Below are 14,391 nucleotides of genomic sequence, written 5' to 3' on the forward strand. Positions count from 1 at the left end.
GTGATATTTTGACTCCTAGAATTGCATCACTGCAGGCACGCACCTCGAATCATAATCAATGTTTAGGAAACAGCCACAAGGACGCCGAGTGACAGCATGAGTGACAGAACAATTAATCAGTGGAACAACTTGCCTCCAGAAGTTATGAACGCTCCAACACTGGAAGTTTTTAAGAAGGGATTGGAAAAGCATTTGTTTGAAATGGTAGAGGGGTTTCCTGCCTGAGCAGGGAGGTTGGACTAGAAGACCTCCAGGGTTCCCTTCCAACTCTGCTCTTCTGTCCAACGTTGGTGGCTTTAGGTACAACCGGCTAATGAGACATGACATGTGGCTGGACCAAGGAAACACGTTTGCCATTTAGAGACCCCGCGAAGCGATTTCAATGCAAACTTTTAAGGACCGTTTTCCTGAGCAGGCCAAAAAAAAACTGCTGAGCTTAGCAGAAGCAAAATAGATTGCAGGGAAGTAGGGAAATCAACGCTATAGGAAGAACAATCAGGATCTTAGGCCCCCCCAAGTGGCAGCTGAGTTCAGCTAGATGCTCTCTCTCTTTCTGTCGATTATAATAGATTAAATTTCTCCCCACTCTGTTTCTTTTTTCTTTTTTTTTTGCTGCCTGCACAGTATTGACTGGCTAAGTGAGAACACGGTGCACTAAATCAGCGTAGATATATGATCCCAAGTTGCTTTCAATTAAAACTCAAGATTCTCCAGTGTGGAGGAACAGGTTTTTTTAAAAAAAATAAATAAAATAAAAATAAAAAATAAAATAAAAACTAGTAAACTAACTACTGCAGATCTTCCAGTTTGGGGAATAGATCATTTTAAAAGCATTATTCATCGGAAAAGGCTGTTTTGCTTCATGATTTTTTATTGAGTTATTCTGCAAAGCATTAATCTTCGAGCCGCTTCAGATCAGAGACAGTTTGCGATGTAACAATGGCTCTAATTATTCTAGCCAAGTTGTGTCTTTTTTATTTTTATTTTTATGAATAGTGTTTTATTTATGTCTCAATAAGTTTCTAGGATTCGTGGTTGGTTTTCCCAGGGTGAGCATCAGTGGTGGGTTTCAAATTTATTTTAGAACCTTTTCTGTAGGTGTGGCCTGCTTTGTGGGAGTGGCTTGCCAGCCATGTGACTGGGTGGGAGTGGCTTGCCAGCCATGTGACTGGGTGGACATGGCCAACTGTTAAAATGTGGTGAAACTCACTTAACAACGCTCTTGCTTAGCAACCAAAATGTTGGCTCAGAAACTCTGGCATTGAAGTGTGCAAGTCTTAAAGCTGTCAAGTTACAAGACCCTCGCACCCCTAACCCTTTAGAAAAAAAACCCCAGGGGTGTTCAAAGTTGACAGCTTTAAGACTTTAAGGTTTAGATAGGACTCTTAGAGGTGGACGGGGCAATTGGTGAGCCAGCCAATGGGTGAGCGGCCGGTGAGGCAAGTGTGGTGCAGACGGGCAGGGGGAGGGAGCGGTTCTTATATATATATATATATATATATATATATATATATATATATATATATATATATATATATATATATATATATATATATATATATATATATATATATATATATATATATGTTCAAAACAAACATACAATTCCTACTTCTTTACATACTGTAGAAAGTGTATCAGTTGGTTAAAAAAGGCTTTTGTGCATCTCTTCCACAGTCATCAAATATAATTCATTCTAATATCTTAACTCGGATATTTATTATATTACCATCAACATACCTCCACTTTTATTTTTTATTTTTTTATTAATTTATATTTTAAACACATAAGCATATCAACAGAGACAAACACATGACTTAAAAACAACATTAGGAACAATAAGTTCCATCGTATATCACACAGCAGTTCCGAATCGGTTTCTTTGCAGTTAGTGTTTTCCCTACTATACATTTCTAACTTGCGTTCATAAACTCCTTATTCGTTATCCGTGTACACTTCTTTATTTATTTGTACTTAGCTACTTATGACCAAATATTATTTACCTATATTGGGGAGGGAGCGGTTCTAAACGGCACGGTAGATTTGTGGAACCTCTTCTATAGAAGAGGTTAGAACTGGTGGTTCACCGACAAAAGGGCGAACGACAAAACTGCGCCCGACTAAACCGTGGTGATAAAACCGCGTGTTCTAAAGCGCTCCAACGAAGGAGCACTGAATCGCACCGACAACAGCGTGGAGACAGAAGCGCGCTGTAAAACTAAACCTAACCCTAAACCTAAACCTAATCCCTAACGCTAACGCTAACGCTAATGCTAACGCTAACGCTAACGCTAACGCTAACGCTAACGCTAACGCTAACCCTAACCCTAACCCTAACCCTAATCCTAATCCTAATCCTAACCCTAACCCTAAACCTAAACCTAACCCTTAACCTAACCCTAAACCTAACCCTTACCTTAAGTTATCAACTTTCTGTCTCCGCGTTATTGTAAAGCGCCCTTCTGTCTCCATGCTGTTGTCTCCGCGCCGTTGTCGCCGCGTTGATGATGTCACGGTTTTAGCTACGCGGTTTAGTCGGGCGCGGTTTTGACATTCACCCTTTTGTCGGATCACGGAACTGGCAGGAACCCACCCCTGGTGAGCACCCACAAAATGAAATGCCCTTGACTAGGTGGATTACTTACTTAAGCTTCGTATCTTTTAAATCTTTTTTCCCCCAGTCATTTACCAATGTGACCGGCGTTGTGGATGACCGCGGAATGTGCCAGTGCTCAGTTTACCTGCCCGATACGACATTTCCTGCACAGAAAGTGGAATACCTTGAAATTCTGGCTAAGGAGCTCTCCGCCAAATTTGACAGTGAACTTTCAAAAGTAAGTGGCTTTCGCCTTTATCTTTAAGAGACCGAGCCAAAGGATAGCAGATCTTGGGACCAAGTCCTTGATGTTTAGATAGACCTCATCAGGTGCTCTAAGGTCTTGTTTCACAGGTAGCTTCCTTGTTGTTGGAGGGATTCTTACGAAGGGAATCTGAGAAGGAATGTGGTCTCTTAATTTCTGTGCCATCCGGGGTGACAGGGCTAATTTGCATGGTCTCAACATGAGCGTGTGGAGATCTTTGGGTGTGAGTCATGGCAACATCAAGGAAAGCCAAGTTTGGAAGATGCCCAGAGTCACCTTGTGAGGGAGGTGAGGGACATAATAGATAGATAGATAGATAGATAGATAGATAGATAGATAGATAGATAGATAGATAGATAGATAGATAACTGAATAGCTGGATAGAGATATAGAGATGGATGGATAGATGGATGGATGGATGGATTAGATAGAGAGATAGACAGACAGACAGACAGATTGATGATAACAGATAGTGAGATGAATAGATGGATAGTTGGGTGAGTGGATGGGTGGATGGACAGACAGATAGACAGACAGACAGACATGGATAGGTGGATGACTTGAAATTCAGATGATAACAGTCAGAGAGATGGATAGATGGATAGTTGGATGAGTGGATGGCTGGATGGCTGGATGGCTGGATGGCTGGATGGCTGGATGGCTGGATGGATAGATAAATAGATAGATAGATAGATAGATAGATAGATAGATAGATAGATAGATAGATAGATAGATATGATAGATAGAGATAGATAGCTGGATAAATGGATAGCTGGATAGAGATATAGAGATGGATGGATGGATGGATTAGACAGACAGACAGGCAGACAGACAGACAGACAGATGATAACAGATAGAGAGATGAATAGATGGATAGTTGGATGAGTGGATGGATGGATGGATGGACGGACAGACAGACAGACAGACAGATGATAACAGTCAGAGAGATGGATAGATGGATAGTTGGATGAGTGGATGGATGGATGGATGGATGGATGGATGGATGGATGGATGGATGGATGGATAGATAGGTAGGTAGGTAGGTAAGTAGGTAGGTAGGTAGGTAGGAAGGTAGATAGATAGATAGGTAAGAAGGTAGATAGATAGATAGATAGATAGATAGATAGATAGATAGATAGATAGATAGATAGATAGATAGATAGATGTCAATACTCTGAAAACTAGATAGTTGGTTGATAGATGATAGATGATAGATGATAGATAGATAGATAGATAGATAGATAGATAGATAGATAGATAGATAGATAGATAGATAGATAGCATCAAAGAAGCTAAGGACTGCCAGTTTAGAATGCTGTACTCCTTTTTCTTGAAAAGCCCTGGATCTTGTAACAGTGACCGTTAGCTGTCTCTAGGGGTGGGTTCCTGTTGCCATTACTACCGGTTCAGCGCCCGAAAAATGAAGCCAGGTCATGCCACACTATCTTCCTCTGCTGTAGCAGCTGGAGGAACTGCAACAGGGCTGCAAGACTTTGTAAAAGAGCATCCTACCCCAAAGTCCTGACCTCAACCTGGCTGCTTTATCTGTGTTATTTATGTGAGAGGAATGTCAGTGAGAAGCACTTAAGCCTTTTCAATTATCCATCACTCTTCCCTCTCTAAGATACCACAGGTTTCTTAAGTTGAACTTACCCAGTTCTTGGTTTCCCCCTGAATGCTAAACGTTTCCCAGGTGGTGAGATGGGTAGAGGGTTTTGGGCAATTCCTACTATGGCTCTGCCTGAAGGAGGTAGATCTTTTTGGAGCCGAGGTGGTGCAGTGGTTAGAGTGCAGTACTGCAGGCCACTTCAGCTGACTGCGATCTGCAATTCAGCGGTTCAAATCTCACCGGCTCAAGGTTGACTCAGCCTTCCATCCTTCCGAGGTGGGTGAAATGAGGACCCAGACTGTGGGGGCGATATGCTGACTCTGTAAACCGCTTAGAGAGGGCTGAAAGCCCTACGAAGCGGTATATAAGTCTAACTGCTATTGCTATTGCTATCGTTATCTGCAGTTCAGCGGTTCTAATCTCACCGGCTCAAGGTTGACTCAGCCTTCCCTCCTTCCAAGGTGGGTGAAATGAGGACCCAGACTGTGGGGGCAATACGCTGACTCTGTAAACCGCTTAGAGAGGGCTGAAAGCCCTATGAAGCGGTATATAAGTCTAACTGCTATTGCTATTGCTATTGTTATATAGAATACACTGGCTGGGGCCTTAATGGCCCATTGACAAAGGTGTGGCAGGGATGAGTTTCTGCCTCCCTTTTAGGGGAAATGTTCTGCCCTTTTCATATTCCCTAAAATATCTCATTTGCCTAGGAGAGGGGTGGGTGCTGACTCCCTACACTCTGAAGCTGGGTGACAGCGAGACGGGTTTCCTAATGCCTTTTTAATTAAAACTAAGCTCCTTAGTTCCATGGTGTGTTGTTGTTGGCTCTGTGGAGTTGGCCATTGTTTCCTTTGCAAAAAAAAAAAATTCAAGGAGGAAAACCCACCCTAAATAATTCCCCGGCTCTTCAATCTCCAGAAAACCTGGATGGGAGAAGATGGGGAGCCTTCCCCCTCCCACCCCCGCCCCCTTCGCAGGGCGTTTGAAACCGGCCGCATGATGAAAAATAGGCAAGGTTTACAATTAGGTGTCCGGGAGAAGTGGCTTGCCTGCTCCAGCAACCTGCCATCGGTGGCACTGAATGAAGTGTCCTTGAATTAATCAGAAGGAAAAAAGACAGAGCACTCAATTATAAATTCCCGGCCATAAATATTCATAATTTTCTCGCCCGGTATAATCAGAGAGACGTTTACTCATTTCGAAAGGAAAAAAAAAACACACACAAACACACGCACACAGATAGAAGAAGGAAGGGGCTGAAGGCGTTGGAGACTCCTGAAACCCTAATTGAAAGACTGCATATTTTTCATCCAAATATGGAAACTGAGAATTTTAAAAAAAGGATTTTGTTTTGATCCTTATGTCGGACGCGTGTGTGAGACATGGGACAACGTCCTAGGACCCCCTCAAAAGGTACCAGAGTTACCTATACATGCCCCCATACATGCATACATAATTACCTATACATATCCCCATAGTTACACCCCCCCCCCCAAAATGACACAGTGGCTCAGTGGCTAAGATGCTGAGCTTGTCGATCAGAAAGGTCGGCAGTTCAGTGGTTCGAATCCCTAGTGCCGCATAATGGAGTGAGCTCCTGTTACCTGCCCCAGCTTCTGCCAAACTAGCAATTCGAAAGTACTTTTTAAAAATGCAAGTAGAAAAATAGGAACCACCTTTGGTGGGAAGGGAACAGTGTTCCATGTGCCTTCGGCGTTGAGTCATGCCGGCCACATGACCACGGAGATGTCTTCGGACAGCGCTGGCTCTTCGGGTTTGAGACGGAGATGAGCACCGCCCCCTAGAGTTGGGAATGACTAGCACAGATGTGCGAGAGAAACCTTTACCTACCCCCAATGGGAACACGGTGGCTCAGAGGCTAAAACGTTGAGCTTGTCAATCAGAAAGTTCAGGAGTTTAGCAGTTCAAATGCCTAGTGTCGCATAATGGAGTGAGCTCCCGTTACTTGTCCCAGTTTCTGCCAATCTAGCAGTTCGAAAACACATAAAAAATGCAAGTAGAAAAATAGGAACCACCTTTGGTGGGAAAGTAATAGCGTTCCATGAGCCTTCAGTGTTTAGTCATGCCAGCCACATGACTACGGAGACATCTTCGGACAGTGCTGGCTCTTTGGCTTAGAAACTAAGGAGGGAGGTGGGGTGTTGGGGGGGGAGGGTGGGGGGAGGGAGGGATATATCCTAGGTTAGATACGATGTGTTAGATTTCAATGTAATGCGACTTCACATGTATACTGTTTTTCTTTAATTTCTCTGTTAAAAATAGGATAAGTTAAGTACACTGACATCTAGTAGAAATCCACCAAGGGGAGGAGGAGTGGGATAGAAGAAAGACGGGTAGAGAGGGACGGGAGAGAGGATGGGAGGGAGGGTGAGAAAGAAGGGAGGGAGTGAAAGAAGGGAGAGAAGAGTGGTAGAGGGGGAGGGGAAGTAGGGTAGAGGGGGATGATGGAGGGAAGATAGAAAGTTGGAGGGGGGTGGAAGAAAGAGGTGTACGGAGAGTGGAAGAGGTATATTGGGTTTCTATGTTTTGGGGTATTGTTGACAAGAGGAATTGCTGTGATTATTGTTTAATGTTGTACGGCTCCGGCTATGCACAGTATATATGTGAGTGGATGAAATGAAAAATTGGAAAATAAAAACCTTTTTCTAAAAAAGAAAAAAAAAGAAAGAAACTAAGATGAGCACCGCCCCCTAGAGTCAGGAACAACTAGCATGTATGTGCGAGGGGAACCTTTAGCTTATGTCTTTGCCATAGACTCCTTCAAACTCCCTTGTTTGCATTATGCGGTGGGAAATGGCCTTAGTTGCATGGAGCAGCATACAGACACGAGCGCATTGAATTCGGAGGTGCATTGTATTACTTAGGAAGGAAGTGAATGGAGGCGACAAGAAAGGCAGATTAGCAAGATGATTTATGAGTTCATCTGGGATCTTCAAATCAAAACCCTAGCCATGGCGTTTCCCTTTTTTAAGTCAATGACTGTCCTGGCCATTCGTTTCCCCAAGAGTTCCTTCACGAATGAAGAGAACATTCTATTTTGCAATCTATCTCTGATAAATCTTCCCTTATAAATCAAGAGCTGGAATCAGACTCAGAGACACTTCTCTAAAACGATAACTTTATTTCAGGAATAGGAATGGGGTGACTCAAGACCAGGTGTCCTCTCCTTCTGCTATCCCCAGAGGTCAGAATCAGAATGGAGATGGAAGGGACCTCGGAGGTCTTCTAGTCCAGCCCGCTGTTCAAGAGGAAACCCTATCCTCTCCTTCTGCTACCTCCAGAGGTCAGAATCAGAATGGAGATGGAAGGGACCTCGGAGGTCTTCTAGTCCAGCCCACTGTTCAAGAGGACACCCTATCCTCTCCTTCTGCTAATTCAGGAAGTCAGAATCAGAATAGAACTGGAAGGGACCTCAGAGGTCTTCTAGTCCAGCCCGCTGTTGAAGAGGAAACCCTATCCTCTCCTGCTACCTCCAGAGGTCAGAATCAGAATAGAGCTGGAAGGGACCTCAGAGGTCTTCTAGTCCAGCCCACTATTCAAGAGGAAACCCTATCCTCTCCTGCTACCTCCAGAGGTCAGAATCAGAATAGAGCTGGAAGGGACCTCAGAGGTCTTCTAGTCCAGCCCACTGTTCAAGAGGAAACCCTATCCTCTCCTGCTACCTCCAGAGGTCAGAATCAGAATAGAGTTGGAAGGGACCTTGGAGGTCTTCTAGTCCAGCCCACTGTTCAAGAGGAAACCCTATCCTCTCCTTCTGCTACCTCCAGAGGTCAGAATCAGAATAGAGCTGGAAGGGACCTCGGAGGTCTTCTAGTCCAGCCCACTGCTCAAGAGGACACCCTATCCTCACCTTCTGCTAACCCAGGAAGTCAGAATCAGAATAGAACTGGAAGGGACCTCAGAGGTCTTCTAGTCCAGTCTAAGGTCCTCTAGTCTCCTTCTGTTATCCCCAGAAATCAGAATTGAGCTGAAAGGGATCTTGGAGGTCTTCTAGTCCAACCCCCATGTCCAGGATGTGAAGGGTCTATAGATATTTTCCCAGCCCCCTTTTTGACTCGTGCAGCGTACAGGTTCTCAACAGAAGGCATGTTGGTAGCCATTGCTTTTTCTGCAGTTCTAATTATCCGTTGAAGTCTCTGTCTGTCTTGTTCAGTTGCAGAGGCAAACCAGACAGTTATAGAGGTGCAGATGACAGATTCAATCTGTAGAACAGAATGAAAAACAACAACAACAACCCACCCAGCTTTGTTGCTTTGCAAATCTGTTTGGGGGGCCGTTTGAGCCAAGTTGCGTGGCAAAAACACACCAACCCAAATGCAGAACTGCAAATGCGTTATCCAATGTGAGGGAAATGCTTTCGGTTGCTTCGCTACGGTGGCGTCAAAGAGATTGATTTAGTTTTGACATTTTTTTAATACGGAGAGGACCAAAAAACCCCCCCCAACAACACAAGAGAATTTTTTCAGGGTTGCTCATTGTATCTCAGGGTTAAGACCATTTGGAAGTGGTGTTTAATGCACATTTCTTCTGAATGAACACGCCGTTCGAGCCGCTCTTTGCCAGAACTGAGTGATTGATGCCTTTCATAAACGCATCACTCTTCTTGGAAATGGCTGGGAGACAAAAGGAGCACGAGGACACTCGCTTTCATCCCAAGGGGTGTGTGCGTCTGTGTGTGTCTTTTCAACCATCACAGCACAACCATCATGTTGTGGGGGTTCTTACAACTTGTCCTATATTGCTTTTGTAATCTCTCACCGGAGTCCCTTTTGCTGAGGATTTGCTTAATGCTATTTGTTATCTTGACACAGCCATCCATTAAAATACTTCAGTTTCTGGGGTTTGATTCTGTGCTCGGAATCGCTTAGAAGGGAAGTCAACTGCAAAGTAGGAAAAACAGACTTTGGGGTTGAGTTTAAAGTAGATCCCTGGGTGAGATTTTTAGGCGTGAAGAATCAGGATCCCACGCAGACTTCCATTGAAGACGATCTGTTTGATCAAGCCTACATACATCATCATCTTGTTTTAGGGACCCCCATAATCCCTTGCAGGGTGGAGTCTGGGCAACTGAATAGCGCTAGCAGAGTGTTTATTGGCCGGATGCCCTTCCCTGTCACCAATATGGAGTGTTGTTCTCATTGTGCCCAGGAGGAGGAGGAAGAGGAGGGGAAGGAGGGGAAGAGGAGGAGGACTGTGGGGTCCTTGGTGCTCTCTGAGCTTGGTGGTTTTCTTGCAGACATTTCACGATGCAAACTAGGTAACATCATCAGTGCTAGAAAGGAGTGGAGTTTGCAGAGAGGAGGAGGAGGAGATTGCAAGGAGGAAGGACTTGGGGAGTCCTTGGTGCTCTCTGAGTTTGGTGGTTTTCTTGCAGACATTTCACAATAGCAATAATAGCAATAACAGTAGACTTATATACCGCTTCATAGGCCTTTCAGGCCTCTCTAAGCGGTTTACAGAGTCAGCGTATCACCCCCAACAACAATCCGGGTCCTCATTTTACCCACCTCGGAAGGATGGAAGGCTGAGTCAACCCTGAGCCGGTGAGATTTGAACCGCTGAACTGCTGATCTAGCAGTCAGCCTGCAGTGCTGCATTTAACCACTGCGCCACCTTGGCTCACAATGCAAACTAGGTAACATCATCAGTGTTAGAAGGGAGTGGAGTTTGCAGAGAGGAGGAGGAGGAGGTTGCAAGGAGGAAGGACTTGGGGAGTCCTTGGTGCTCTCTGAGTTTGGTGGTTTTCTTGCAGACATTTCACAATGCAAACTAGGAAACATCATCAGTATTAGAAGGGAGTGGGGTTTGCAGAGAGGAGGGGGAGGAGGAGGAGCAGGAGGAGCAGGAGGAGCAGGAGGACTGGGGGAGTCATTGATACTCTCTGAACTCGGTTATTTTTTGCAGATTTCATTACCCAGCTAGGGAACATTATCGGTGCTAGAAGGGAGTGGGGTTTGCAGAGAGGAGGAGAAGGAGGACTTGGGGAGTCCTTGGTGCTCTGAGCTTGCTTGTTTTCTTGCAGACATTTCATGATGCAAACTAGAGCCAAGGTGGCGCAGTGGTTAAAAGCAGCACTGCAGGCTACTGCTAGATCAGCAGGTCAGCGGTTCAAATCTCACCGGCTCAGGGTTGACTCAGCCTTCCATCCTTCCGAGGTGGGTGAAATGAGGACCCGGATTGTTGTTGGGGGCAATATGCTGACTCTGTAAACCGCTTAGAGAGGCCTGAAAGGCCTATGAAGCGGTATATAAGTCTACTGCTATTGCTATAGGTAACATCATCAGTGCTAGAAGGACGTGGGATTTGTGAGGAGGAGGAGGAGGAGGAGGAGGAGGGAGGGAGGGGGAGAGAGAGATATGAAGAAGAATGTGGACTCCTTGATGCTCTCTGAGCTTGCTTGTTTTCTTGCAGACATTCCATGATGCAAACTAGGTAACATCATCAGTGCTAGAAGAGAGTGGGGTTTGCAGAGAGGAGGAGGAGGACTATGGGCTCCTTGGTGCTTGTTTTCTTGCAGATGTTTCATTACCCAACTAGGTAACATCATCAGTGCTAGAAGGGAGTGGAGGTTTTGGAGAGGAGGAGGAGTTGGGTTCCTTGTCAATTTATATTCTAGTGTCTTGCCCTGGTGGTGGGGGAAATCTTAGAGGTTCTTTGATGGGCCTGTTTGCTGTTGGCTTCTTTGGCAGTTTCCTGATGGGGGAATTGTTTGCTTCTTGAGTGTTGGTCTGAAGTTGGCCTTGGACTTCATCTATGCTGATCTGGGGGCTGATTGCTAATGGGGAGATGCTCAGGTCTTTTCCTTCCCTTTTTGGCTGGTTGTTTGTCTCAAGATGTTCCTAGCACTTTTGATGCGGGTTTCTTCCCCCTCAATATACAGCTAGTCTTCAACTTACGACCACAACTAACCCCAACATTTCTGTGGTTAAGTAAGCCATTTGTTAAGTGCCCCATTTTTAGACCTTTCCTGCCTCCACTGTGGAGGAAATCACTGCGGTTGGTAAGTTAGTAACCCATTTGTTAAGCGAATCTGGCTTCTCCATCAACTAAAGGGTGTCAGCGTTCCAAGTATCATGTAGAATTAAATCAGAGTCCAAGGCAAAACGATCCTTAAAGTTCCAATTTAATAAAGCAGACATCGTAGCACATTCCTGTGGAATCCCAATTCTGGAAATGACATCAGAATCCCACCCAGTTAAAAATTCATGATCTTGTCCCCACACCCACAATCCATCACATGGTCCAATCTTTTTCTTCCACGCTGGCATCCACACCCAGCTGATTCCGGTCAGGTGTGAAAGCCCGGAGACAAAGGATGACCTTGGCTTCTAGTAAAGAATGAAAACAATACATTCCACAATCTCACTCCTGTCTATTCCCCCCTCCCATCAACTATACTAATGAAACAGCATAATGAAATAAGAGAAAGTGTGGCAGGCCAAAATTCTAAAAGGAATATAATTGCAGGCCTGACAAAGGGATCATGTGACTTTGGGACATAGCAACGGTCATAAATACGAGACTGTTGACAAGCGTTTGATCTTCGATGAGACGATTGTGGGGATGCTGGCAAGGCCGTAACTGGGAAGAATGGTCATAAGTCACTTTTTCAGTGTCGTCGTAACTTTAAACTAAATGAACTGCTGTAAGTAGAGGACTAGCTGTATCAAGGACCTACCCAGCCAAGATGTGTTGCTATCCCTGGAGGGAATTTGGGAAGTGAGCTACATCCTCATTAATTCATACAAAGTGGTTGGCTTGTTTTTGGCTTCGGGTGACAGGTCAGTGAATAAACGGGGATTTAATCTCAAGGATACTAAATCTCCGTTTCGTTTTTATTGACTTCCTGGTTGCAACTGTGGCTTGGGGTGAGTTCATTGGTGTCCACAGAAGGGCAGAGGATGAAAATGTGAGCTGTGGCAGAGCAATGAAAGCACAAAAAGAGAGGGAGGGAAATCTTGCATTGTGGTGCCAAAATGCACATTTATCATAGTCCCGAGGGTGCTTTTTTCAGGAGGCAAGTGGACTTTCTGGAGTGGGGAAGGAATGGGGATTTTGCAATATTCTTTCCCTAGAGTGAGGAGGAAATGGAGATTTTATAGTATTTCCTTCCCCTGGAGTGGGGAGGGAATAGAGATTTTGCAGTATCCTTCCCCTGGAGTGGGGAGGGAATGGGGATTTTGCAATATTCTTTCCCTAGAGTGAGGAGGGAATGGGGATTTTGCAGTATCCTTCCTCTGGAGTGGGGAGGAAATGGAGATTTTATAGTATTTCCTTCCCCTGGAGTGGGGAGGGAATAGAGATTTTGCAGTATCCTTCCCCTGGAGTGGGGAGGGAATGGAGATTTTGCAGTATCCTTCCCCTGGAGTGGGGAGGGAATAGGGATTTTGCAGTATCCTTCCTCTGGAGTGGGGAGGGAATAGGGATTTTGCAGTATCCTTCCCCTAGAGTGGGAAGAGAATGGAGATTTTGCAATATCCTTCCCCTGGAGTGGAGAGGAATTGGAGATTTTGCAGTATCCTTCCCCTGTCACGCCCACCGAGCCAAACCCACAGAACCGGTAGTAAAAAAAAAAAAAGTGAATTTCACCACTGATTCAGTTTCCCATCTCAGCCAGGGAAAGCTCTTGAACCAGCTGTGATCTGGGTGCCCTTTGATCAATTGCACCACAGCCTACCTGCTGCTTAGCATCCTTCAGGCTGCATGTCAAGCTGTTGACCTGAAAACGGTGCAGATGCAGAGCTGTAGATTTCGTGGCCAATTGCCCGTGCATAATCCATCATGACATCATTACGCAGAGGTACTTCTCCCCCCAAAAAAACCTCCAGTCCTTTTTTGTTTTTTTTTGCATGGTGTTGGAAATCATTCCGAGAGGATTTCATCAGATTAACTTTTAAAAGGAGAAGGAGAAGAAGAAATAAAATAGTGGAGGGCTTGGATAAAAAATAATAATAATAACCTGGTGACATTTTGCTGCGATTTTTGTCGCCTTCGGTTACAAAAAGTGGGAAGAATGTTTCTGATAAAATGATAATGCTTTCCCCCTCCCCTATTCTACAGATTACTTACTTTATCAAAGGTCTTTCATCTGTAATCTTAGCTATGAGTCTATAAATAAAGACTCGTTTAGCTAAGCTTCTGTGTTCAGTGGCTGCGATCGTAGTTTAGCAATAGCGATAGCAGTTAGACTTATATACCGCTTCATAGGGCTTTCAGCCCTCTCTAAGCGGTTTACAGAGCCAGCATATCGCCCCCACAGTCTGGGTCCTCATTTTACCCACCTTGGAAGGATGGAAGGCTGAGTCAACCCTGAGCCGGTGAGATTTGAACAGCCGAACTGCAGAACTGCAGTCAGCTGAAGTAGCCTGCAGTGCTGCATTTAACCACTGCACCACCTCGGCTCTTTGGTCTCGGTGAGATTCCAAAGAGACAACAGGGCCAAACTTTTGTCTTCCGAAAAGTGTCTTTGAGAGATTGACTCAGATGGAATGCCTTTTTCTTTACCTGCTTACAGGTGAGCCAGTACACCGAATTAATCACGCTCTACGAAAAAAAGATTCAAAATTTAACCGTCAAGATTGAGCACATGGAGAAGTCCAGCATAACTTACACAGAGTTGGATTTCGAATTAATCAGACTGGAAATCACGGAGATGGAGAGGTTGATTGTCCAGCTGAAGACGTCGCTTACGGGAAGCAACGTGTTGGTGGAGCAGTTGTATGTCGAGGTAAAATCTTTTCTTGGGCTTTCTCTTTTGATTCGTTCGAACCTCCCGTGTCCCTCATGGAATGGCCCATCGCTTGTGAATGAATAATCAGGAGTTGGGCGGTAATTCATCTAGTAGGTCATCTAGTCCAACCCTCATTCCAAGTAGGAGACCCTACACCATTTGTGACAGAT

At 44.9% G+C, this 14,391-nt stretch overlaps 1 protein-coding gene across 1 annotated transcript in view; it reads left to right on the top strand.

Moving 5' to 3' along the window:
• Positions 1–14,391, top strand: part of OLFM4 (olfactomedin 4) — a 43,202-nt gene that overhangs the window by 6,614 nt on the left and 22,197 nt on the right. The window contains exons 3-4 of the mRNA XM_087726860.1: positions 2,682–2,834; positions 14,006–14,218. Coding sequence (XP_087582986.1) covers positions 2,682–2,834; positions 14,006–14,218 — 366 coding nt within the window. The remainder of the gene's footprint in view (positions 1–2,681; positions 2,835–14,005; positions 14,219–14,391) is intronic.

The sequence above is a fragment of the Thamnophis sirtalis genome, unplaced genomic scaffold, assembly GCF_051295495.1.
Source record: "Thamnophis sirtalis isolate CommonGarterSnake01/CBP01778 unplaced genomic scaffold, rThaSir2_p1.2 scaffold_12, whole genome shotgun sequence".
Lineage (NCBI taxonomy): Eukaryota > Metazoa > Chordata > Lepidosauria > Squamata > Natricidae > Thamnophis > Thamnophis sirtalis.